Below are 23994 nucleotides of genomic sequence, written 5' to 3'. Positions count from 1 at the left end.
AAATAATATGTCAAATTTGCATTAGGTTTGAGATTTTCTATATGGATTTTCATGTAAGTCCAAACAACATTTTTAGGCATATGAGCTACATATTCTGTATTGACAAAACTTGCATGTGTTTGAATTTCCTAAGAACTGGATGTGGAAATCAAGTGAGAGTTGAGAATCTTAAAGTCTCTTTAAAAAATGCCAGCTTTAGGAAGGACCCTGGCAGTATGAATACTACCTTTAATATTATGCTTTTATGTTTTTTTTACATATTTGTATATAGATCTGTCACTTTAAATTTCTTTCATATTAAGGCTGTTTAAGCATTTGATTAAAATAACCCTTTTCTTGTCTGCCATTGCTTCTGTCTCTAGAGAAGAATATGGTTTGTGCTTTTAACAACTCCTTTTTTAAGAGAGTTGGACAGGAAATTATGCTGTGTGTCATTGTAACTAGAGGAGTTTGCAGTGCACACAATGCAAAGTGTGCACCAAAGATTCACCAAGTTCTAACATGAGACATTCTTTTGGACAGTGTGGGCTCTGTGATAGCCCAAACTATTTAATTTTGGAGATAAGGACAAGCTACTGACTGGCATTGAAAAGATGCTTGTGTGATTATAGTTAAGGTACAACATTTGGGAAGTTTTGCAGAGAAACAGATTCTGTTGCTGTGGGTGGCGTTGTCTGATGGGTTCCCTGATCAACAACAAAAGTTTGAATTCAGGAGCCGAGAGTTCTTAAACTGCATTTCCTGTGAAAACAGCCTCAAACAGACCCAGTTTCCTTGGTGGGAGGGAAGTCCCAGGCAGTAGAGGTGTTGAGGAGAGCTTGCCAGCACAGGAGAGCAAGCCAGAGTAGCTGTGCACGTTCCCTGGCTGGTGGGAGCTGGGTTATGGCAGTGCTGCTGCCTGGCTTTTGCCACATTACCTGTGACTGAAGCACTCCTCGAGCATTATAAAACACTGCTGGCCCTGGCTGCGGGGGGAAGAGTGCCACCTGCTGAATCCACAGCATCACTCCTGTGCAAATGGGAAAAGATTTCAGGCTTTAAGGGTACTTCAAAATCACTTTTTTAATCATGCGTTTTTGAACTTAAAATAATACACAATATATTCAGAATTTAAAAAAAACCCAAAGAATAAAATTCTAAACTATGCTTCCCTAGCACAAGAGGAGCTAATGTAAAGTGTCAGCTATATCAATAAATATAGAAAAGTAAGTAAACAGCACATCCAAATTGATGACCATAAAGTGTCTCTTAAGTGTGGAATCTTCTGTTCCTCATCCTTTTTCTATGTGAATTATGTAGTGCTTTTTAGTCACAATGATCACAATGTACACCTCTGTTTTTATAATTTTATTTTAGATAAGATGGGAAAAAAACATCACACTGGGGGAGCCCCCAGGATTCTTGCATTCCTGGTGGTGGTAAGTACCAGTTTTCTTCTCCTCTGGTTTTCCTAGAATATGTTGATGTCCAGTTTCAGCTGCAGGAGGCAAGAAATTCAGGTGAACAGTGTAAAAAAAATAAGAGGATCAGGATTAAGAAGCATTCTCTTATTAAGGAATAAAATAACAGAAAATTAGGTACAGAAACGGAAATAACAGAAAAAGATACTGGATATTGGATACAGAAAGAAAGAAATACTGCATAGCACATTGATAAGAAAGGAGGTGGCCTGGCTTTCCTTCTTCACCACCTTCCAGCACATTTTGCAGCTAAGGGGTCATTCCACATATCATAACTACTTACATTTGGAAGAAAACACAGTAAATACAGAGACTGTGTAGATGTGAACTTGCTCAGTCTGCAGTCCACAGCTGTGTGTGTAGTATTCCCCAGGGGAGAAGAGTGCTCATAGGCAGTGCTGTGTAGCCGTGGTATTTATTCATTATTTTAGTATTTCCAACAAGCCTGTGTTTGAAGAAATGCAGAAGTGCAGAGAATATGCCCAGCTGTCAGAAGTACAAGAATTCACAGGTTTTGAAATGGCCCCATTTGAACCCAAGTGATTTGCACAGCTGCATGGGAAGTGGGGTATCCTTTTTTGACCATTCTTTGACAGCTCTTGCTGTGTGATGGAAGCCTGGCAAGAACATGTCCCTTTTATCTCTAATGTCTGCATTATCCTTAATTTTGATTGACTGCAGCAGAGTGCTCAAATTGTCCATAAATCCCTATTATGGTGCTGGATTAAGTTATAGAGGAGTAAGTCTAAACCAGTAAAAAACCGCTATGAAACTCCAACAAATTTTGTTACTCAAATATGTTACTAAGTCATTCTAGCATAGACACAGTTTCATTCCAGAAACTTTGTGGTAGAACTGATTGGTATGTAACTATAGTTGAAGGAGTTTGTGGGGAAGACCAACGGGATTATGTGCCATAATACCCTTCCTTTTATTCTTTATGACCTAAGAAGTTGCCTATGCCTTTTTTGTGCTTGCCCAGGCACCAGATCCTCAGGGAGCTTTGGTTTAAGCACAGGACTGGACATTTTTCCATGGAAGCTGTGGCTGCCCCATCCCTGGAAGTGCCCAAGGCCAGGCTGGGCAGGACTCAGAGTAACCTGGGATAGTGGAAGGTGTTGGAGACTGGATGGGCTCTAAAATCCTTCCAATCCAAATTGTTCTGTGATTTCAGGAACCTTGACCATGGAAGGATTCCCAGTTTTCTCTCCAGTTTCTTTCCTTTCCATATTATTATGAATTCATTCCTTCCCATGCTTTGTGGAAGTCGTTTGAGCAGTTGCTGGAGGGATAAGATTAAGTGCACAGTAATACACATTGTATTTGTATTTATTACCCCACATTCTTGGTCTGTAGTGCAGTGGTGCTAAAGGAGTACAGCACTGCTTGCCTCAGAGATCAGATGGCAGGACTTGTTCCTCATAGATGATTTACAAATCTAAATTCTTCCGTAGAGGGGAGTGTTCTCATTCTTTGGAGAGAAAGTGGCATTTCTGTATAGGAACATCCATGTGGGGTTTGTGTATGCCATAAAATGCAAGTGAGCATCACAGTGACACTCTCACCATCCCTGTAACCTCTCCCTTGCAGTGTGTTCTGGGATCTCTACTGTGCAGCTCCAGAAAGACGAGAAACATGTGAACACTCAAGTGAAGCAAAAGCCTTTCATGACTACGTAAGTTTTGTGTGTCTTTACCATGGCTTCCTTAACTGCATGTATAAATGTGATAGAGAAGTATTTTGCACTGCAGTGGCTCAAAAACACAGGTGCTGTTCATATGTAACTCTCAGTTTCCTAGGGATACCTTAGAATTAGGAGTTCCTAATTCTTTAATTGCCAGCACGATATGGGTGACTCCTGGAAGCTGTCTCAGAGATCAAGGTGCTGTCCCATGTGTTAATGCAGAATAAAGAGTGTCCTTCTGCCCCCCATGCCGTGGACACATGAGGCTGGTCACAAAGGCACAGGACAGATGGAAACATGGATCTGACCTGCCCAAATATCTGTGCTCTGTCAGTGCTAAAGAAAAGACTGTTCTGTAGATGGAATTGATCTCTGGCTTCTGTCAGGACCACCGTGGCTGAAACTGGGGTGGTTCATATGCTTTTGTATCCTGAAATAACCTGGAGATTTTTCACCCTAATAAACAATCAAGCGACATAGAATAAGTTAAATGCAAAATCAGCTGGTCAAAGACAACAGGAGGAATAAAGGGTAGAAGTTTCATGACAGTTTTGCTGCCTTTGGGACTTCGTTCAAAACATGACAGGGGAGTCTTGAGTGAAAGTAGCTCTCACAATACAACTGTGAAAACTCTCCTTGAGTCTTTTCCAGGTCTGTCTCACAAATAGTGTCTAGTTACTGCCAAAAAGTATTTCTATGGATAAAACTGACATTAGACTGCCCTATCCCAGTGTCTTATAAACACACTTTGGGAACAACAGAAATGATTCAGTAAAGTGACCATTTTGCATTTTCTGTTCTCAAAATCTGGTAATGGCTTGGCATCCTACAACGTGTGAGCTAATGGTGATCTAGCCTTGTTGTTTATTTGCAGTAAACACCACCTTAGACTCTGAATGCACCATCAGCACAGTCAGAGATATCCAGCTTCTTTCACCAATGTCTCTTTAACACTCTGTAGTGGTGATTATATTGTGAGGGTGACTGGTTAAGGAGCTTGGACCATGTTGCACAGTCATGTCCAGGCTACGCTGACAACTACACATAATTAATGAAAGAAATAATTATCAGAGAGAGGAACAAAGTTTTAACGACATTTTGCACCCACAGAGTTGTTAAGGTCAGCCAATTTAGTAAGGTACATTCCTCAAATTAAAAATGAGGTATCTCTTGCAAGCACAGTAGGTGTGGTCATTTTGTCCTAATCTGTTGTAAATAAAAAGTTGCTGGAAAAAGAAAAGACTTGGCTATTAGCTACTTAGTATTTTGTTTCCTTGTTATTAGAGGAAGGTTTAATTCCCCACTGAAGGAGCAGTTGTTTACAGGAATAGTGTAAGACCATGAGGAATGACATTAGAGATTTAAATCTGGGCAGATCCAAAGCACAGCAGTTGACTTCAGTGGGGGACATTGTGTTCTCAAAATTAAGTGTATGTAACAAAAGCCAAAAATCCGAAAAATGTAAATATTGTTATGAAACAAAATTGTGAAACAGAATGATCAGCGAGAGGAAATTTTCAGTGAAAAAGTATTTGGAGTCTAAAAGGAGTCCACAAACCTTTAAGCTCAGGAGAGTTTAATTGATTAGTAAGTCCACTATTGAGTCTAAATTTAGAGGTGTACTAGGAATTTGAGTAGGTGAATTAAAGTAGTTAGAAACCTCCTTTGGCATGTTCCATTAGCATTTCTACAGGCCTTGGAATATTACATGACCTTATTGCTCATTTATGATGTGTATTGTCATAATTCAAGAAAAGTGAGAAACTACAAGTTCGGTGTGTCCTACAATTCTGTGATTGAATATTTAACTTACTGTGTAAAGTCATGCTTGATGAAGAAAAGATAAAATTGTGGTATGATTCTATTTGCACATCAAGACAGGATGAACATTTATTTTAGAAACAATTTGGTTTACTTCAGAAATTAATTTGCCTGGTGTTTGTAAAACCAATTCTGTCAATATTTTAAGGTGGCAGGAAAAGCTCTGCATTGTTTTTGTCACAGTTGGGATAAAGTAATTTGATCCCTCACAAGTCTCACCATGCTCCTTGTTATCACTTAGGTTTTGCTTAGGACAGTCTTCATCATGGTTTTTGCGTCTGGTATTTTAAGGTAGCATTGTAAGCTCATGTCAAAAAACAAGAGGGTGGTATGAGGATATAGCCAAGCAGATCTCACAGCAGAGGACGATGAACGTGCAGTGAGTGAAATCCTGATCCACACAGTGTCTTGCCATTGTGGAGAGGTCAAAATCCCACCATCAGTGGGAGCTGCTGGAATCTTCCTCCTGCCGAGGCTGCCAGGGATGGTAAATCAAAACTCTGCTGCTACATTGCAGGTCAAGTAGTGGAGCATTTGTAGCTGTGCTGTCGTATCTGAAAACTGTTATTGTACGTACAAAACAGCACAGAAGGCTTGTTTATTAATTCATGCGAGCAATTCAGAATTTTTTATTAGGCATGTGTTCCACTTGACCTAAGAAAAACCGTTCCTGCTGAAGGGGTGCGTGGTCTGGCTGCTGCAGACATGGCAGCTGTAGCTGAGTGGGCTGTGTTTGGAGAGGAAATAATCTTGTCTTTGCTTTTGTGGAGAGAGAAAGGCTTAGGAATGCTTGATGGAGGAGGAAAGCACTTGCAGATGATTTAATGATTTGGAAATATTGCTGCCTCACTCGACATAGCTGCGAGTCAGGCAGGAACACACAGGTTGACTCATGAAATGAATGCGCAGAAAGACTGAGTTTCTTCAAGTTTACTTACAAGCTTTACATTATCTGAACTGCAACTGTAAGATTAATGCTGTTTGAGTTCCCTCCCCCTTCAGACAGTGTGTTGTGGCTTGCAGCACTACAATGCTCATCTTACTAAAAATACACTAAATAGAAAGGTAAAGCCCAATTCTGGCTTTATAGAGAAGATTTTCCATGCTCATCCTGAATTTAAGTATTGCAGCTTCCCCCGTATTTAGAATGGATTTTATGTTTATTTTCTGTCAAGATTTGCCACTGGATATGTTTTCTTCTGAGTGAACAGGGTTCTGAACTGATGAGGTACATTTTTATCATTTTTTTAGGCTTGAAAAGATGAATGTCATGAATGTGCATGTGCTGGATCAGGGAGACAGCTCCTGGGCTGGAAGTTTTAAGATATATCATGTAGAATTGGAAATTGTTTCAGGTGACTCAGGAAAGAAAACTGTTGCTTGCTCACCCAGCCCGTTAATACTGCAGGCATTTCAGTGGGAGTAGCTTCATTTGAAGCAGAAAAATCCCCGTGATTTTTTTCCAGGTACCTGTTACTTTACTTTTTCCTGGAGGAAAACTTCTGCACACTTTGAAGTCTTGTGAGAAATCATGTACATGGATGGTCTGAGGCGAAATTCAGTCTTCAGTGTAGAATGGTTTGTGTTTCTTCACGATGTCCTGAGGAGATTTCTTCACCTCTCTAGTTAAGAGCTCTTTTTTCCACATTTTGAGATCTTCTCCTGAGAGAAGCAAGTTCCAACATACATCTCTTTCCACTTCTTTCCAAGCTGAAAACTGTGTCCAAAAGGGGAAATAAAAACTTTTAGCAGTACCCCATCTTCTGATGGCCACAAATGGCCATCCCACTCTTCCTCAGGCCTGGCCATTCATCCCCATCTCTGGGTTGAAAGGGGTGGTACCTGAAAATCCTTTTTTACAAGATGATTTCTGTACATAGCAGTTAAGATATTTTTACTCTCCAGAAATTTCTGTGCTCCTGTTATCTCACACTCCTGGCATTGGAAATTTTTCCATGTGGTGCTGGTGCAAAGAAGGCATACACTGTTTCTCACATGTAGCTGTATTAAAATCTTGATTATTTTCCAGTTAAGGTTTGATTAGTTCTCCCCAGCTCTTTGAAAGATCACTTCTGCTGTGGGCAAAGGTGTCTGGTGTGTGTTTGTGTCTGCCAGAAGAATTCCAGATAATGCACAGGGTAACAAACCAGAGACACTCCTTGCTCCAGAGACTGAAATGAGCTAGGCCCACATCCTCGCTGCCCTGTTGGCACAGTTCAGTGCTGAGCTCTGTGACAGAGGGCTGTAGAGTGTACCAAAGACAATGCTGTTACTGGTTTTGTCCAGATTATTACTTTTAAAGATCATGAGTAGAGAAATAAAATTTTCCTAGAAGTTACTGAGCGGAGTGTTTGGACATTTGAGGTGGCTGCTCAGTCTCGGTGCACCTCTCTTCAGAAAAGTTGGGTCTCTGCATTTATTTCTAGGTTTTATGGGGAGAGAAATTACTACTTTATTCTCTGCACCCATCTCCCTTCAGCAGAACTAAGAGGCACTTGCACACCCTAAATGCCCCAAGTCTCCTTAACTAATCATTATCAATACTCAGTATTTGAGGAGTTGTGAATACTTTTATGTCTGTTTTGGACTACAGATTTCCATGAAAAGCCCGTGAGACTGTTCTCCCAAAAGAACTGTTTTGTTTCTGGTTTCATTAAACTGCTGTCCTCCTTCTCTGCCTTTTATGCATCAGGGATGGAGGAACTTGTTTTCATTCTTGATTGCCTGACCCATCTCTTGATACTGCGACCTTCTGCAGGCAGCCTAGCTAGGGCAGCTTTTGCTTCTAGCTTTATTGCTGAAAATGGAATTCTAGGTCTGGTTTCCAGCTGTCAGTTTCTGTGGAGAATGCATTTTAAACTCCTTCTGCTTAAAACAGAAATTAAGGAAAAAACCTCCCCACCATCCTTATCCTCCAATAGAAGGGCAAAAAAAGACAAGTTGTCCCGCTTTGCTCCAGGGCTTTTGTTTCAGAGGCTGCAGATCTGAGTTACCTGTTAGTTCCTTACCTGAGTTCCACAAAGTTCTGGAAGGCCCTTTGCTTATTTACTGATCATCACTAAGTCAGGGATTTCACCCTCAGAATTTGTTCTTCAGACAATTGATTTGTCTACTCTGTAAGATAGTTCCTGTGTCCAGATGGAGAACAGGTTATTTTTTAAAAGTAGAAGAAATTTATCAAGTGGCTGTAGCATTCTTTTTGTAGTTAATAGGGAAGTGAAAAGAATTTCGTCTCATACATTCATTGTTAAAATTGTATTCTTTCTTTTTGTGTAAGTAGTATTCATATTTAATTTTGAATGAAGTGTCTTTCTTTGCTGCTCTTTTCATTCTGTGGAGATCATATCTCACAGTGTTCAGGTATATGTGCAGTAAAATGTGTTCTTAAATATGGAAACCAGGAGAAAACAAAAGAATTTGCTTTTGCTTTGAAATTCCATACCTGAACACATTAAGTAAATCCATATGGCTAAAGATTGCACAACAGTAAACAATTAACAAACCATATTTTTTGCAGAATACTGTTTGGTGTAATCTTCCCAAGGTGGTGCATCCTTGACTTTCTCATGTGTGCAGCCAAAAATGCAGTGAATGTGAAAACTGGGTAAATGTTTAGGGTTCTTGTCCTTGGTGTAGGACACAGTTTTGTCTGCATGAAGGCCAGTGCTCACTGGGAGGTTTGGGGAGGACAGGGTGGGTCACCAGCTGAGGGTCTTACATAGAATTTACACAGGTGAGATGGGCTGCCTCAGTCTCCCATCTCCTTAATTTTATTGCTCAGTAGCTGTTCATTAATTGTGTGGAAAGGATTAATTAAAAGCATGCTCCAGCTCCCAAAGTCTGCAAACAACATTGCCTGGTGTCACGTGTTCATGAATGAATATCAGAATATCGCACTGGATCTCCAAGAGTATGAAACTTTTTTTGGCACACCAGAAATTTTTCAAAGTTGAGCAATTGGGACTCCCCTTGGAATTCTGAGACTCTTTTTGCAGGAAAATCAGGATTAATTTCCTGTTTCCTGCTAAGAAATTCCCCAGTTGAATTCTTGTTCTTACATTTTCATGAAGGGGGAAGATGTGCTTGTACTGCTCATACCATCCTTCTTCATCATTCCTTCCCATAAATTAGTAGAAAATATAATGCTTGGATTTGAGCTGCTCTCTGTCACAAATGTTAATTGTAAGCTCTGATACAGAAATGTGTTGCTTCTTACAGGCAACGTATTTTTCCTCTTTATAGAGGTAATTTCCCAGGTAATTTTGTGCATTGCTTCTCTTTTAATGTGAGAATTCAGCCACTTGTTTCAGAGAGCACAGGCGGCATTTCCTCTCTAAAATTCCAATTGCTCTTCTTTAAGTGAATATTTAATTTCCTTGGAATTTAGAAGTAAAATAGTTAATTAGTTTGAGCTCAGTGGAAGCCTCAGACAGGATAAGGAACCACCATTTCCCCAAAGGTAATTTAGCTCCTCTTTCATGGTTCCCCGAGGGAGGCAGTGGACACATTTCTTTCTTTTTCCTCTTCTCTAACAACCATTTTAGCTTAACTTTCATTGAAAACAATGGGAGATAACAGCCATTTTAATGAGGGCAGGCTTTGGGAACATTCTGTGTGAAAAATAGTATTTATTTAGAGTGGAGCACCAAAAACATTTATATACACTGTATGCAGAACCATGCCAAATTCATGAAAGGGGACAAAATTTGCTTTTCTTTTGCTTGGAGGCAGAGGAGGGGGATGTGAAGGCACAGGAAGTTAAGGGAGAAGTGAGTGGTTGAAGAGATAATGTTGAATTCACAGGATGAGGTAGAGGCTGAAAGGCAAAGGGAAGTGGCTGGAAAGCTCAGGCTGCCTCACAGCCTTCTAGAGGAGCTTAATTTTTTTCAAAAACACAGGTAAAATCTGGTTGTAAGTTTTTTTGGGTTTTTTTGTAAACATGGATAGGCAGACTGTTAACTTACTAGATACTTTAGTTCATGACAGGTGTCTCCATGGATTCATTTCTCTGCGTTCTGAAGTCAAGGGCTTTCTTTATAATTAAAATAAAGCTGAAGTCCTTCTGCTCTAAAGATGTGATGTGTCATTGCCTGGAAGAAGGCTCCACAGGAAATTTCTGACCAGTTCAATGGAAGTCCCAGGGTACTGCAATTTCTTTTCCTGTGTGGTTATCCTGATGAAGAACTTTCAACTTCAGCCATTTCTTAGAGTATTGTTGTTAAATGTATCCTGTGTAAAATGTGTTGCAATTGAATGAACTCTGCTCATTCAAATTTTAATTTTTTAATTTGCTCGAATGGATTATTTATGCTACCATAGTGAAAGCTGTATTGCCGTTTAAATTTTAAACTTTACCATTTGGAGTGAACTTAAAATCGAGGTTTCAGAGGAGAGAGGGTATTTTTTCTTTTACAAATGAAAGCACTTATGCATATACACACTTCATAGGATGTGATTAATACAGAAGTGCAAACCTTCTGGATTTTAGACATTGCATCAAAAATTGTAGAAGCCTCCCTTATTTTGAATTTATTTCACCTTTAATATTGAGAATATACAGTCTACTGTAAGTTTAAGTAGCATTGAGAAATGTCCTGTTTCCAAACTTTTGTTTTAGTAGTTGTATTTTAAAAACATTTTATTTGTCACTGTTGACATACAGATCATCCTCACTCATGGCAGAGTGCACACAATATGTTCTTGCAGCATTCCAGAACATCACTAAAGGAGGTCAAGTTGTAGCTTTGTAACACTGGGAATGTTAAATGGACTAACTCTGAATGTAGAGCTGGACATTTTCTGGCATTAATATTTAACATAATGCCTTACATCAACAGAGCACAAACACTTGATCAATAGGGAGCAAGTGCTGGGTTAGGGCCTGCTGCCTCTGCTGACTCTTCCTCCCCCTCGTGCTCTTCCTCCTGATGGTTCATCTTCCACAGAGGGTCCCTCCTGATGTTTATGGTTCAGGGTTTGCACAGTCCCACTTCAGCTGGTCACATCTCCCTGGGCTGAGGCTCTGCACCGATGCCATTTGGATTTTGCCTTTTTTCTTTTCTATGGTCTCTGTATTCTTTGCACATTAATTTGTGGCTCTGTAGCTTATTGTATTAATTACTAGTTTACCCAGTAATTTTCCATGGCCTTTCCGTAAACAAAAAGAAAAATTCCAGAGCTCCAATCTCTGGGGGTACAGAGCCCCTGTGCTTTCTTGGCTCTTTCCTGGCTCCCAAGGTTGGGAGCAGCTCTTGGAGATAGATTTCATGGCCAGAGTGCAGCCAGTGCCAAGGGAGGGCTCCAGAGAAAGGGCTGGACCTGGGGGTGGGGAATTCCATCACCACTTGTGCTCCTGATTGGTGCTTTTATCAATTACACTGATTTCCTGACACCTGTAAAATGCGCTCACCCTTGTGGGGGTGGCCTTTTGTAGACATATTTACATAACTGCCCCTGAAGGCCTCCAAATAAAGATCCACTTTTTTAATACCTGCTTGCTAAAATTGTCTTGAGCTTCATTTCCAGTTTGGGGAAAAAAGGCAACAGCAGAGCTGCCTCTGGTGTGTGGCCATGCCTTTGTCTGTACCAGGTTAAGCACAGCTGCACTGATGGGAAGCATTTTCCTTTTCCTCTTTGCCCAGGCTGGAGGCACTTCACCTAAATGCAATCTTCTTTAGTCTCATGAAAAGCAAAAGTGAAAGTGAGAGTCTTATGTCTGCACAATATGCCAAACACAGATTTTGTTATCAGCTCGACTGCTCCGTTAATACATCTAAGTGACTCATTTCAGACTTGCTTAGCACATTTCTGGAAAATCCAAGGACTTACAACTTCCATCTGCTCTCTAATATGATGAAAGATGAATCCTGAAGATCACAAATTGCAGGAGACGTGCGGCTCTTAATAAGAACAGCTGAACAACAAATGCCTTATGAGAGGTGGTGAAAAGTGAAGTAATGAGGAGGAAAGGCAGGGAGGCCTCTGGAGGGAACACGGATATCCATGGCTGACTAGAACTGTCACATCCAAACACCACACTAAATATGAGATGCACTTTACATAACAGGAGTCACAGGGAGCAGATAATGGTATTTTTGAATTTTCTGCAGAATTAAGGCCTGGGTGTTACAGGCACTCATGTTTACGTGGGTCCTCGGGCCTGGACAAGATGTGGTGCTTGGGAAGAAATGTGCAGCTCTGGAGACTGGGATACATTTAGAGGAAAGCTTGGAAATCTTGTTTCTTATTTTGAGATCTCTGCATTCTAAACATGATAACCACTGAAAACAGTAAACCTGTAGTGCACACAGATAGATGAAGTACAGCATTTCATCTCCATTTTCTCCCCTCCGGAGAAAAATGGAGATTGTGGCATAATCAAAGAGAACAAAAAATATTTAACTTGACCTAAGGTGAAAATCTGCACTGCACTTTGTCCTTGTAGCCTGTTTTATTGTGACCCCTCCTTAACTTCAGTGTACATCTTCAAAGTGCTGTCACAGCAATATCCACAGACTGGATTTATGCCACTTTGGGAGGATACCTGTAACAAAACTCAGATGCAGCAGTCTGTAACCCATCAGAGGTTCATTTACCCAAGAAAGTAGTTCTGTGCATAATTCACACCAGAAGAGGTGCATGACCTGTCTGGTTTCCTCTGACACAGGAAGCGGAAGACAAAGTTCCCTATAAGGTAGATAATAAATATTATGTTCTGAGACATAAAGGGTCTGGAAAACATTTTCCAGTTCTGCTTTCAGATCTGATTTCCATATTGCAAACCTAAATTTTAGTCTGAAATGTACTGAGATCGTAAGTAGTAGATAATTAAGGGAATGATTTAACCCCTGAGGTGAATTTTAATGTCATTTCTGTTAAGAGAGTGGCAGAAAAATGCACAGACTGGGCATACGCATAGAGTTGAGTGCGACATTTCACTTAATAAATCAGTTTTACACCAGTAGGATTTCAGTGAGATTTGTAAAGGCGAGCAGTGAGTCCCCGTGGAGCACGACCCCATTGGCTTGGTCCCAGCTCTGCACAGATGTTGGGATCTGCCTGGACAGGTCCAACAGCAGGATCAGGGACTCTGGCCCTCGCCTGGCAAACAATTTCATGGTCGAGTAGCATTTTGTGTGTGAATACTCTGATTAGAGTCACACATGTTTGCAGTAGCAGGGTCACAGAAAACAGTACAAATGCAGTGGGTCATTCCTGTTCACTGTTCAGTTGTAGAGGTACTTCTCTGTACCAAAATTATTAATTTATTTCATGTGGATTTTTTCTATGTATTTGAGGCAAAGACACCATTTTCCAGTTATCTCCATTGTGAAGAAAATATCAAATTTTCTGTTTACAAGCACAAAATTGTTAAAGAGTGGCTGCTGGACAACCCTTAGATATCCCTGCAAAAAGCTTTTTGCTCCATCTTATGATCTAATTTATAGTATTTTATTTATTTTCCCTGTATTTTCATATTTTTGTGTTACTCTGTATACACAAGGTGTTTTGTGAATCCCACTTCCAACTCCTTTATTTTTATTGCTCCAGCTGCTGTCCCCCCATTGCTGTATGGAGAACATGTGTTGGATTTCCTCTTAATAGGAAAAAGTGTAGCTACTTGACATCCTTGCTGTCTTTTCCTGATGATGTGCAGGATTTCTTCTTCCCGGAACAAGATGGATATTGGTATTTATTGTTGCAGCACTGTAGTGTGTTAAGGGTTTTGTTGAAGCTCCTGTTCCCTAAATCATGTTCCTTAAATTGTACAAGGAACTAAGCTTTCATTATTGAAAAAAAATAATCTTTTTTAGCCTGATTATTTAGAAAAAACACGATCTGAGTGAATGGTGGAAAATAATTACGTACCAAAAGAAAGAAATTTCCTCAGTAAAGCTGACATTGCTTCTATTCAGTTTCCTGAATTCCAAATTAGCACAAGAAAATGGTATTGAAGGCTAAGGTATCCAAGAGGGTGATTGCAGAAGAGGGCTTTAATAGGTTTTTCTTGTTCTACCCTGTTACCAGATGCTGTTTCACCCCACAGGGGTAGTTCTCAAACATTGATCATTAATAAATCCACTTTTTTCTGTTGCCACTAGAACACACAAACACATGTAACTTTCCATTTTGGTGCAATATGGGTAATAGTTTACAAAGGGTAGCCTGTAGTTTAAGATTCTTTTTAAAAGCCTATTTTTGGTTGCTTTATGTTTTCCTAACTTCAGCAGTTGTAGCTGAGTTGTCTTTCCAAGATTTCTGTCCATTAAATGTCTCAGTGATGCTGCTGTGGCACTCAGGCATCTCTCAAGCTATCTAGTGACAGAACTGGAGCTTTATGGAGGTGGTTTTTTATTAAATACCTGTGTTCAGATGTGCTGTGCTTCTATCCCACATAGACACACAAATTTTGTTGTGCAGAACTTTCACATCCTTCCAGAAGACTCTCTCAGACCCCACCTCAGTCTTTGCAATGTTTGTCAGTGACAATTTTTTGGTTAGTTCGTGCTTTTGGGTTAGAAAGCTCTCAATAAACAGTGTATTATTCACTTCTGAGCAGCCTCTGACTTAAAAAAAAATATAAGAGAAAAAATTATCACCTCGGTATTTTTATTTTCTTTCTTCTCAATTTTCCCACTACCCAAATGCAAAGCAGTGATGATTTGTTAATAGTGTCAACTGGAAATGGCCCAGTTAACATTATTAACATCAGGTATAAGGTTTGAAAGGTGGTAAAACCTCTGGGTTTGTTCTGTGCCTTAAAAACACATTTAATGAGAGCAGGAACTGAAACAGGTAGTAATTTGTGCTCTGGTGATTCTGACATCATGAATTTAATCTCAGCTATGCCTGCTCAAATTTTAGCTACCAGTACATGTTAATATAAGTACCCTGTTGGTGGCTCTTTTTTTTCTTTCCTTCTTTTATTTTTTTAACACAAAAATGTGGAGTCTGCAGCAGCTGTTCCTGACATGAGATGAACTCCAGAGGTGCTCCAGCTGCCATAAATCAAGCTGCCTGTTCAAGAGGCTGAGTAAGGGTATTTATCTCCAGTAATAATCTCTTCTCTTAACAAAGAGCCTTTTTTTTAAAATACAGGGCTGATACTGGATTAACCAAACTCTGTAAACCAGTCACATGAAAGAGGTGGTGTATCCTGGTTTTGTCAGGAGCTTCTCAGTTTAGAAAAGTTACAGTAAAACACAGCAATTCAAATTAGATTGCTCACAATTTTCAGATTTTCAGGTTGAGGTCAAAGGAAATATTTCAAGAAGTAAACACGCTTTTACATTCTTAGATTTATTAGTGACTAGAAGCCACCTTAGAAAATGTGTTCCAGCTTTATTAAACACTGCCTGGAAAATGCTGCAGTTGTTAAGATATTGCCTGGTAGCAGAAACTGAATTATTGTTTGTGGTGGTGTAAGCACTTCTGCACAGCCATTGCCTAAACAGGAGAAGAATTCTGTAAGTTAGAATTGCCTTTTTTTGGTAGTAATTTCTGTGTTGCACTTTTGCTCAGTAAGCAAACCATGGAGCTGTTGGAGCTGCAGAAGTAGAATGTGTCCATTTATGTCTTGTGGACAATACATTTCCTTGAACATTTTAACTCTTGTGCCATTGCTTGGTGCTTTATTTCATCCTGAGGCTTCTAAACTTTATTTAATTTTTTTTGAAGTCATGGTGGTGACATTTGGTTCCTCTGGTTGTCTTCAGGGAAACTTCAGATGCCCCAAAACACAAAATGCTGTTGGAGTTGTTAATCCTAAAGTGTGATTTCTGTGGAAATAAAAAGGCTTAGGAAGCCCTTGCTGGTGCTGATTCAGAAATTACATTACATGAGGGTAGGAGTAGTGCAGAAATACTTGATATTCTAGGCTCTTCGTGAATTATTATAATTAATAGAGCTGGTCATGAAACAGAGTGAAGGTCAGTACAAAAGAAAAAACAGTCACAGGACAATGTTTTTAAAGTGCCATTGATGATATGTCCTGTTTTCCAGAGACCAACCTATAGTAAATTAAACTTAGAAATCTCCAAACATATTTATTTATAAAGAATTAAAAAGACAAGAATTTCTTACAAGTTTCTTTTCGTGACACAGAGGATGTGTCCTTGAGCCTCCTCAAGTTTTTCCCATAATTTTGGGAGTGCTTCTTGCATTTGGGGGCATTTCCTTAGTATGGAGGAGAAGGAGGTTTTGAACCTACTGCTCCTGGTGGTGCTGTGGCTCACAAACCCTGACAGGCATTTGGCTGCTGCATAAAAAGGCATTTCCATACTGCTTAATTGGTTCTGCACAAATTGCCAGAATTGAGCTGTAACTCTGATTTAACTAATGGGCACAAGTTACAGGAGTTGCTTTTGGTCACACCTTTCCCCCAGTCCCATGAAGTACTGAAACACCATGACTTCCTTTACAAATCAGGAAAAACATTATTTAAACTACTACTTTTTAATTATTATTATTATTTTTAAATTAGATAATATTAATAAATATTTTAAACTTAGATAATATTTACACAGATGAGGTGACCATTCTAAACACCTTTGTCTGTGGTAAATAACCCAAGGCACAGATTCTTTTTTTAGCTGTGTTTTCCTTGCACAACTCACCATTCCAGATCTGTGCTTTATGTCCCTTTGTTTGAGAGCTCAGTCCTGAGTTCTCTGAATCTGTGTTAAGGTAAGTTAGTTAAAGTTTTCATTTCATGTCAGCTTTGCTATGTGCAGGCAGATATCCCATCATACAGTTTTGTGATGTAACAAACCACTTGTATCTTTATAAGAACAGTCAGAAAAGTCTCAAGTATTGCTCTCAAGCATGCTGAAATGTCAGACTTCAGACTAGCTATCAGCCTTGACAAAATACACACATTTTCTCCTCCTTTTCTCAACCCACACATTGTGGTGGTTATCCTCCACTGATCGGTGATTTTGCTTTTAAAATATATGTTTCTCCTTTTTTTTTCTCCTTAACAACATGAATTCTTGACAAGCCAAGGCCTCTGCTTTAATTTTTAATCCCATCCTGACAGACATTCCGATTCACTCCCTGTAACTGCACTAGAATCAAATATTATTGCAGATGTTTGATGAACCATAGAATTGGTTCAAGTCTCATTTCCAGTTACTTAGTTTCTAAATGTTCTCTTTGGGGACCCAGACAGTGCTGTCAATATTCTTTGTTACAGTTGCTCAGCAGTTTGCAGCTTAATATTGTCAAAGGGTTTTTGTACTGAAGCAGCTGCTGAAGTCAGAACTTGTTATGGAATGGAAAAAATTTAGAAATGGGCCCCCTGTCCAGTGTTAAATTGTGGAAAAGGCTATTATTTTAATTGCTGTCCTAGGTATTGATCAAAACAACCCAATATTGCTTGTATCTGTGATCTTCTTGGTAGCTTTTTAATTAAGCAGCACCCCCAAAATTAAGAGTTCATTATTATATCCAGAAAGTTAAAACTGCTGCCTAAACTAGCAAACATTCTTTTCTGTATTTCAGTTTTTCCAGTGGGGTTTTCTTTCCGTTTTATTTCTGAAGATATGCAATCAGCACATGCTGTGTCACTGTAGTACTTTTATTTTTGTAGATGCAAAGTGAAATGCTGAATTGTGTTGATAAATTCATGTGCTGTGGTACTTTTGTACTGGTGTGCTGGAAGCAAGCTTTCATTTGCTGATTAGTATAAAACCCCTTTTTTTGTATTAAGTTGCACTGTGTCTGTACATGGTCCTCAAACACTGCTCCCAGCATGAAGTCTAACACATGAAAATTTGTAAAGTCATTGCTCTCCAGCAAAATCTGATTTCCTCCTGCTAATTTCAGGAGGACTGGGGAAAGAACAAGGACCTAAATTGTCAGGTCCTGATTTGTAAATCTGCTGCCTCACTGCCACTTTATTGGGTATTTGGAAAGTCTGCTGCAAGGTTGTTCAGGATTTGGAGTACTTAAAAAACCTGCAATTTAAACTCCCAGAATAACTGATCAAGAATCAAGATAATATTTTCCACAGGGTAATGTATAGAGCCCTTTAAAAAAATCAGTGTTGTTGCACCTGGAGTTGAATTTCCCAGGTGATTATTGAATAGTTTTTTTAGGTAGTTTTAGGGAACCTTTTAGTATTTTTAAAATTTTGTTTTGGTCCCAAATAAAGATAGTATTTATTGCTGGATTGCACTGCAGTGAAGCTGAAATTATGTCTGTGAGATATATAAACATACCTATATAAATATATCTGATGAATGCAGGCATTATAATCCATATGTCTCACAGCAGAACTGTCCCTATTTTCAGTTTTCAGTTGGTGAAATAATGTCAGGCCCACCCATATCTTTCAGCAGCATTGGTGCTGAAAGCAATCCCATGTTCCAGAATTAATATTGCTGCTTCTCTCAGAGACTGAAGGAGGAGGAGGAAGAGAGTATTTAAGCCTTCAGCTGTGTGGTGGATAAGAACGGGAACTGCTTGAATGTTGACCTGCTGGAATGTGAAGCTGAAGATGGAAAATTCACTGATGTAGTTGAGAACTTGTGGTTTTGAGTGTGGGATCAAAACCACTTCTAGATCAAGGTGGCTCAGATGTGCAGGAATAGCTCAGGAGCCTCCAGCAGTTCTGCGTGTTTATACCACTGAGAAACTGGGATTCCCCAGATCAAAGGGGAGATTTTCTGGAGATAATTGATATTTTAAGGTAATTAACGTTGTGGTTTCCAGCTTGCACATCCATCATTTGCTTTCCCCCCCTGCGCTGTCTGACAGCAAGACGTGAAATCCCCAGCCAGCCCAGCTCTGCAGGAGCAAACAATGCAGGTCCTCGCCCTGTTTGCTCTGACTCCTGGGTTTGTCCTCCTCTAACCACATATTTGAACAGAGCTCTTGGGTAAACTGTGCTGTCCTCTCTCTTTTTTCCCCCCTACCAACTGCTGTCCCTGGCAGGCTCCCAGCATCCGCTTCCTCCCGTGGGCTGCGGCAGCGCCGGATCCCTGCGGAAATCCTGCGGCCAGCCCCGCTTCCTCTGGACACAGATCCAGCTCCTCTCTCTCCCTCTCTCTCCAGCTCTGCCATCCCTGCACCCAGCAGCTTCACATCCCCACATCCCCCAACAGCTCCCTTGGCTCTCCCTCTCCTGGTTCTGGATTCCTGCTGAACTCTTGGCTGTTGCCCTCCCCATCTTTCTCTCTGTATGAGTTCACTGATGTCTTACCAATAATAAAATCCCAGCACAGTAACACTCATTGTGACCTTTCCCCTCTTTTGGTCTGCCTTCTCCCCTCTCCCTGCTCACTTTTGTTCTGCCACAGGTTCAGGAAGGGGTTGTAGCTCTCCTGCTGCTTGTTGCAGTTGTTCAGCTTCCTTCTCTTGCATTCTTTGCATACTTCTTCACCTTTCTCTTATTAATTGCTATTCCCCCCTGATTTATAACTAAAGGCTTTTAATCCTTCTTTTCTAGAAGAACACACACACACATACACCAAAAAAATTCTGATTTCCATTTCCTTGAGCCACATCACTGTCTGTCATCAGCTTTTCACCCCTCACTGTGTGTGTTTGGAGCACCTCTCCTTCACAGACATGAGGGGCCTTCTCCAACTCAGACTTCGCCTGTTTTATTCGCATGAAAAGTCTGATCCATTCTTGACTTCATTCATCCTGTGCTTCCTTCAGTGCCATTGATGGCTTGGCTGTCTGTTCACCTCCTGACTTGCCAGATGTTCCTACATTGTTTCCTACAGTGACTTTTCCTCACCTTTTAGCCTCTCTCATCTTTCTGTCCCTTTTCCTCTGGGTATATTCACTCTTTGGTCATTTACAAACACAAACACAGCTCCTGTCTTCATAAGTCTTATCTATTCACATCTTCAAAAATTTATCTTCTCCAAATCAGTATCCGAGCCTTTCTCTTGCACCTTTCCTTTTGAGGAGATTGGGATAATTAAGATTCCAATTTTCTTCTTTGACTGCCTGGCCCTCAGCCTTTTAAACTTGGTATCTCCTTTCCCTTGTTCTTACCATAGCCAGGAATCCTTTGAGATCTGCAGGTATTTTCCAGTCACAATATATATATTTTTTTCATGCAAGTCTTTCTGTAGATCTGAAATTACTTTCTCTGTGCTTGACCAATATATTCATTACAGAGTTGTGCTTTGCTCTGGCCCTCAAAAATTTGGGGTTGCTGTAGCACCCCAAATATAGAATACCCCAAAAATAGAGCACATCTATAGAAATCCTGCCTGTAACCAGGTACTTACTTTCCTTGCACTTTCCACTGCTGGTTGTTGATTCTGTGCTTAAGAGATCACACTCTACACTTAGCAGTTACCAATAAAAAGTTAATAACCTGCCATAATACTATTTTTGCCCTTCCTGCAGAGATTTTAAAACCATCATTCCAATCTTCTTCTTTTCCTTTCTGTTAAAGAGAAGCTCTCTCAATAATCTCAAGCTTCTCTTGTTACCATTCTCCAGATTAATCCTTAAACTTGACTTTCATGTCTTGATTGGGGTTTTTGTTTGTTTTCAGTGTTTTTTATGCATTAAAAGTCAGGGAAATGCGCTGTTAATATGGTTTGTCTGCTGCCTGTGTGGTGGTCAGTATTTTCTCTTTCTTTCCTTTATTTGTCCTGTTTCTCTGTGTCCTGTTTGTAGTCTTGGATGTTCTGGTAGCTGAAATATTCAGGGTATTTATCTGAGATATTGTAATTATTTTTGCCTTGTCGTGGGCAGACCAATTGGGGATTTCTTCAGAAACAGTCCTGCTTGGGGTCATTAAGAAGAATATGTTCATTTTGGTGCAATGTAGTCCTTGTTATATCTGGCAGAACAAAAAATAATTCCGGTCTTAACATGACACAAGGATATCTTGACTTGCAGAGCTTGGACAACTCTTTTCCCAGAATTTCCCATCTAAGTAGGATCTGTTCCACATCAGCTGCTGCCCCTCTGTACCCTGGGGACAAGCCTTGTACAGACACTTCTACCTTCCCTCACCTCAGTCTTTAAAAAATATTCATTTTGCTCTTTCCTTCATATATATCAGTTACCAAATAAATCAATAGCAAGACCAAAGCTGTTGCACATAATTGTAAGTAATAAAATCTCTGTTTATATTTAAACCAAAGCACTACAGACCATTTTCAGTTTTTCCAGAAAAGAAAATATTTTTCCAGATATTCATAGTTCTGTTAGTGTCAAATATTCAGGCTTTGTAAGTGATGTAAATGTCATAGGTAGTAAATGGGGAGGAAAAACCCATTCTCCTCAAAGGGAGATTTTTGAAGTTTAATGTTGCAACTCCTTCGAATCACAGAATTCTGGAATGGTTGGGGTCGGAGGTACCTCAAAGCCACCCCTGCCCTGGCAGGGACACCTTCCCCTGTCCCACGCTGCTCCCAGCCCCAGTCTCCAGCCTGGCCTCGGGGCAGCCACAGCTTAGGCTGGACAGTGAATAAGACCTTATGACCAAAAATTGTACATGGAAAATGTTTAAACCAAGAAGTTGAATTAAAATAGACCAGAGGAGTCAAAGACGTGCCCTATTATATTAGTAAGTTTTTGGAAAAAATATCACCAAATTACCAAATACCAGTGTAACAAGTTTGAAGAATTTTAGCTGTTCCTTAGTATGTTTTTTTGTGTAAGGAACTTGCTTACCAGTTCAGTGCTGTGTGCTGTGGGTTCAAATAAGGTAATGGGATTGATGTGAAATTTTACACTGATATCTGTTCAAGATTTAAAAACTTTTCTTAAAACTGTCAAGTAGTCTTATTTCTCAAGAAAGTCATGTTAGTGTCATTAACAACATTATAGAATACAAAGGTCACTATTAAATGTATTAGGGTTTATTTTCTCCTGAAATGGATTGCATTTTTATTCTGCAGTTTTGTCTCAGTTCATTTTTTGCCGCTTCAAGTGTCCTGGCTATGAATCCATTGCTCTGACTATGGAAGGAAAAACTGGTTTTCTCCTTTTTTTTCCCCCTCCAAGTCTTTACCTGCCACTTTTTGTACTAATTCTGCCACCTTTATACCTGTTCCATGCAGAGGAAGTGAGGTGATCCCTTATCTCCCAAGGGTGCAAACCCCCAAGCAACCAGCCCTTAATGTCCCTCTTCAAGTGCAGCGTCAATGCATCCCAAACTTCGGAGAGGTTCCTCAAAACCTTAACATTATTAGCTTGTTTTCTGCCCTTCCCAGCAGGAAGAGTAACCCCCCTTGCTGAGAAAAGAGAAGCCTATTTTTTAGAGTTGATAGTTGAAACTCGTCACACAGTTTGAAATATGAAAGAGAAATTAAAAAGAAAACCTTAAACATGAAGAGGCAAGAGCGTGTGCATCTGTTCCTCTCTCATCTGTAAGAGAAAAAGAGTTCTCTGAATTGGATCTGGGTAGACCTGAGGAAGAAATTCAGGAAGGATTATTCCCCTCGGGTGCACATGTTTGTTTTTTAAAACAATGATTGAGTTATTTTAATACTCTGAATGTTCATCCTCATGTACAACGCAGGAAAAATAGAATAAGCAAAGGAGAAAATATTTTCCAGCATCAGTGAAAAAAAAGAACTGTTGCCCTCTCCATGCAGATTTGGAAGATCTTGTCTGAGTAAAATAGGGACTCCATGATAGAAAATCCAAAGATATTATAATAATAATAATAATAATAATAATAATAATAATAATAATAATAATAATAATAATAATAATAATGGTAGATAAGATTGTTTGAACACAGCTATAACCTTTTCAGTTAGCCATGATACAGCCTGAAACTGAACTCCTGCCCACAGGTTCCACAGGTTCAGCTCTGGAAGATTAGATCTCAGGTAATATCTTATTATCAATGTATTTTAGATGAGACGTTTTTAGATTTTCCTACTCTCCAGGCATTTCTTTCTCTCTCTTTGCTCTCGAAATGAGAGACCCACCTGACTAGCAACAAAAGTTTTCTGTAGCTACACTGGAGAGGGAAGTAAACTTCTATTTATTCTAATATAATTCTAATTATTGTTCTGCCGCAGAAGAAAAAGCAGTGATAAAGCCAGATTATACAGGAATTTTAAAAGTCCTCTGGGAAGCTATTCCTGGCACTGCCAATGACACAGAATTTTCCAGTTTCAAAGTCAGCCTCTTTGGTGTGTGTGACTGATTTCTTTCATAATTCACCATCAGACTTTTAAGTACCAGAATCACTGTGTTTCATATATTGCAGAAATTATATTTGTCAGGCACCATACAGAATAAAGAACAGGTATGATTGCACTTACAACGTTTATTTAATCAAAGAATGTGGGAATAAGTTCAGACAGTAAACACAGACAGTGGATGTTGTTCCTGGTCTTTTCAAGTAGTCTGGGTATAAGAATTTCAGTAAGTTCTTGAAATGGCAAAATAGTAAATGTTAAAAGCCATAAAAGAGAGCACTCAGAAGTTGTTGAGTGTGGTTTTCAGGTTTTGTGTATTTTGATTAACTCCTTTTCCATCAGCTGGTTCAGAGGTAGAGGGAGGACTTCAAGTGGTTTCCTTTTATTCTTTCCCTTACAATGCAGAAGGAAAGGATAACCTTGTAATTATTTATGCATCTTTATCTCCACGTGGGAGTCAGGTGGGGAGGAAAATGCCCACTCTGAGGCAGAATTCTGTATGAAGATAATTTCTCTGCCTCAGGTTCTTATCTGTAAACTGGACATAACTGTCCTTTTCTCAGATCTCCTGTCTCTGTTTAAAGCATAAATTACCTGTAGCAAAAATTACCTCCTTTTTATTTATACAACCTCCCCCATCATCCATTATGATTTGCCTGGGTCTTTTTTTTTATCAAACTGCAAATGGTAGGTGATAATAGGCATGGGGAGCTCATTGCAAATAAAAAAAAAAGCCTTAAGACAGTCTGAAATTTATTAGCACCTGCAGGCAAAGGCTAAATAGACTATAGATGTTTTGGGGCATATTTTCAGATGTGCTATGTATTTGTGTGTGGAAGTGAGAAGTGAGGAGTGGCAGTCAGTCTATAGCTCGAGTAATGCTTATTTTATTCAA

The 23994-nt window shown here is 39.6% G+C and overlaps 1 protein-coding gene across 4 annotated transcripts in view; it reads left to right on the top strand.

Annotated features, from left to right (window-relative positions):
* SSBP2 (single stranded DNA binding protein 2) overlaps window positions 1-23994 on the top strand; it is a 126061-nt gene that overhangs the window by 35483 nt on the left and 66584 nt on the right. For all 4 annotated transcript variants that reach the window (XM_066568750.1, XM_066568749.1, XM_066568748.1 and 1 more), the window contains exons 3-4: window positions 1357-1418; window positions 3051-3135. In XM_066568750.1, the coding sequence (XP_066424847.1) occupies window positions 1357-1418; window positions 3051-3135 (147 nt within the window). The remainder of the gene's footprint in view (window positions 1-1356; window positions 1419-3050; window positions 3136-23994) is intronic.

The sequence above is a fragment of the Molothrus aeneus genome, chromosome Z (genome assembly GCF_037042795.1).
Source record: "Molothrus aeneus isolate 106 chromosome Z, BPBGC_Maene_1.0, whole genome shotgun sequence".
Taxonomy (NCBI): domain Eukaryota; kingdom Metazoa; phylum Chordata; class Aves; order Passeriformes; family Icteridae; genus Molothrus; species Molothrus aeneus.
Note: the sequence above shows the minus strand (reverse complement) of the source record. Positions and strands in the feature narration are given on the sequence as shown.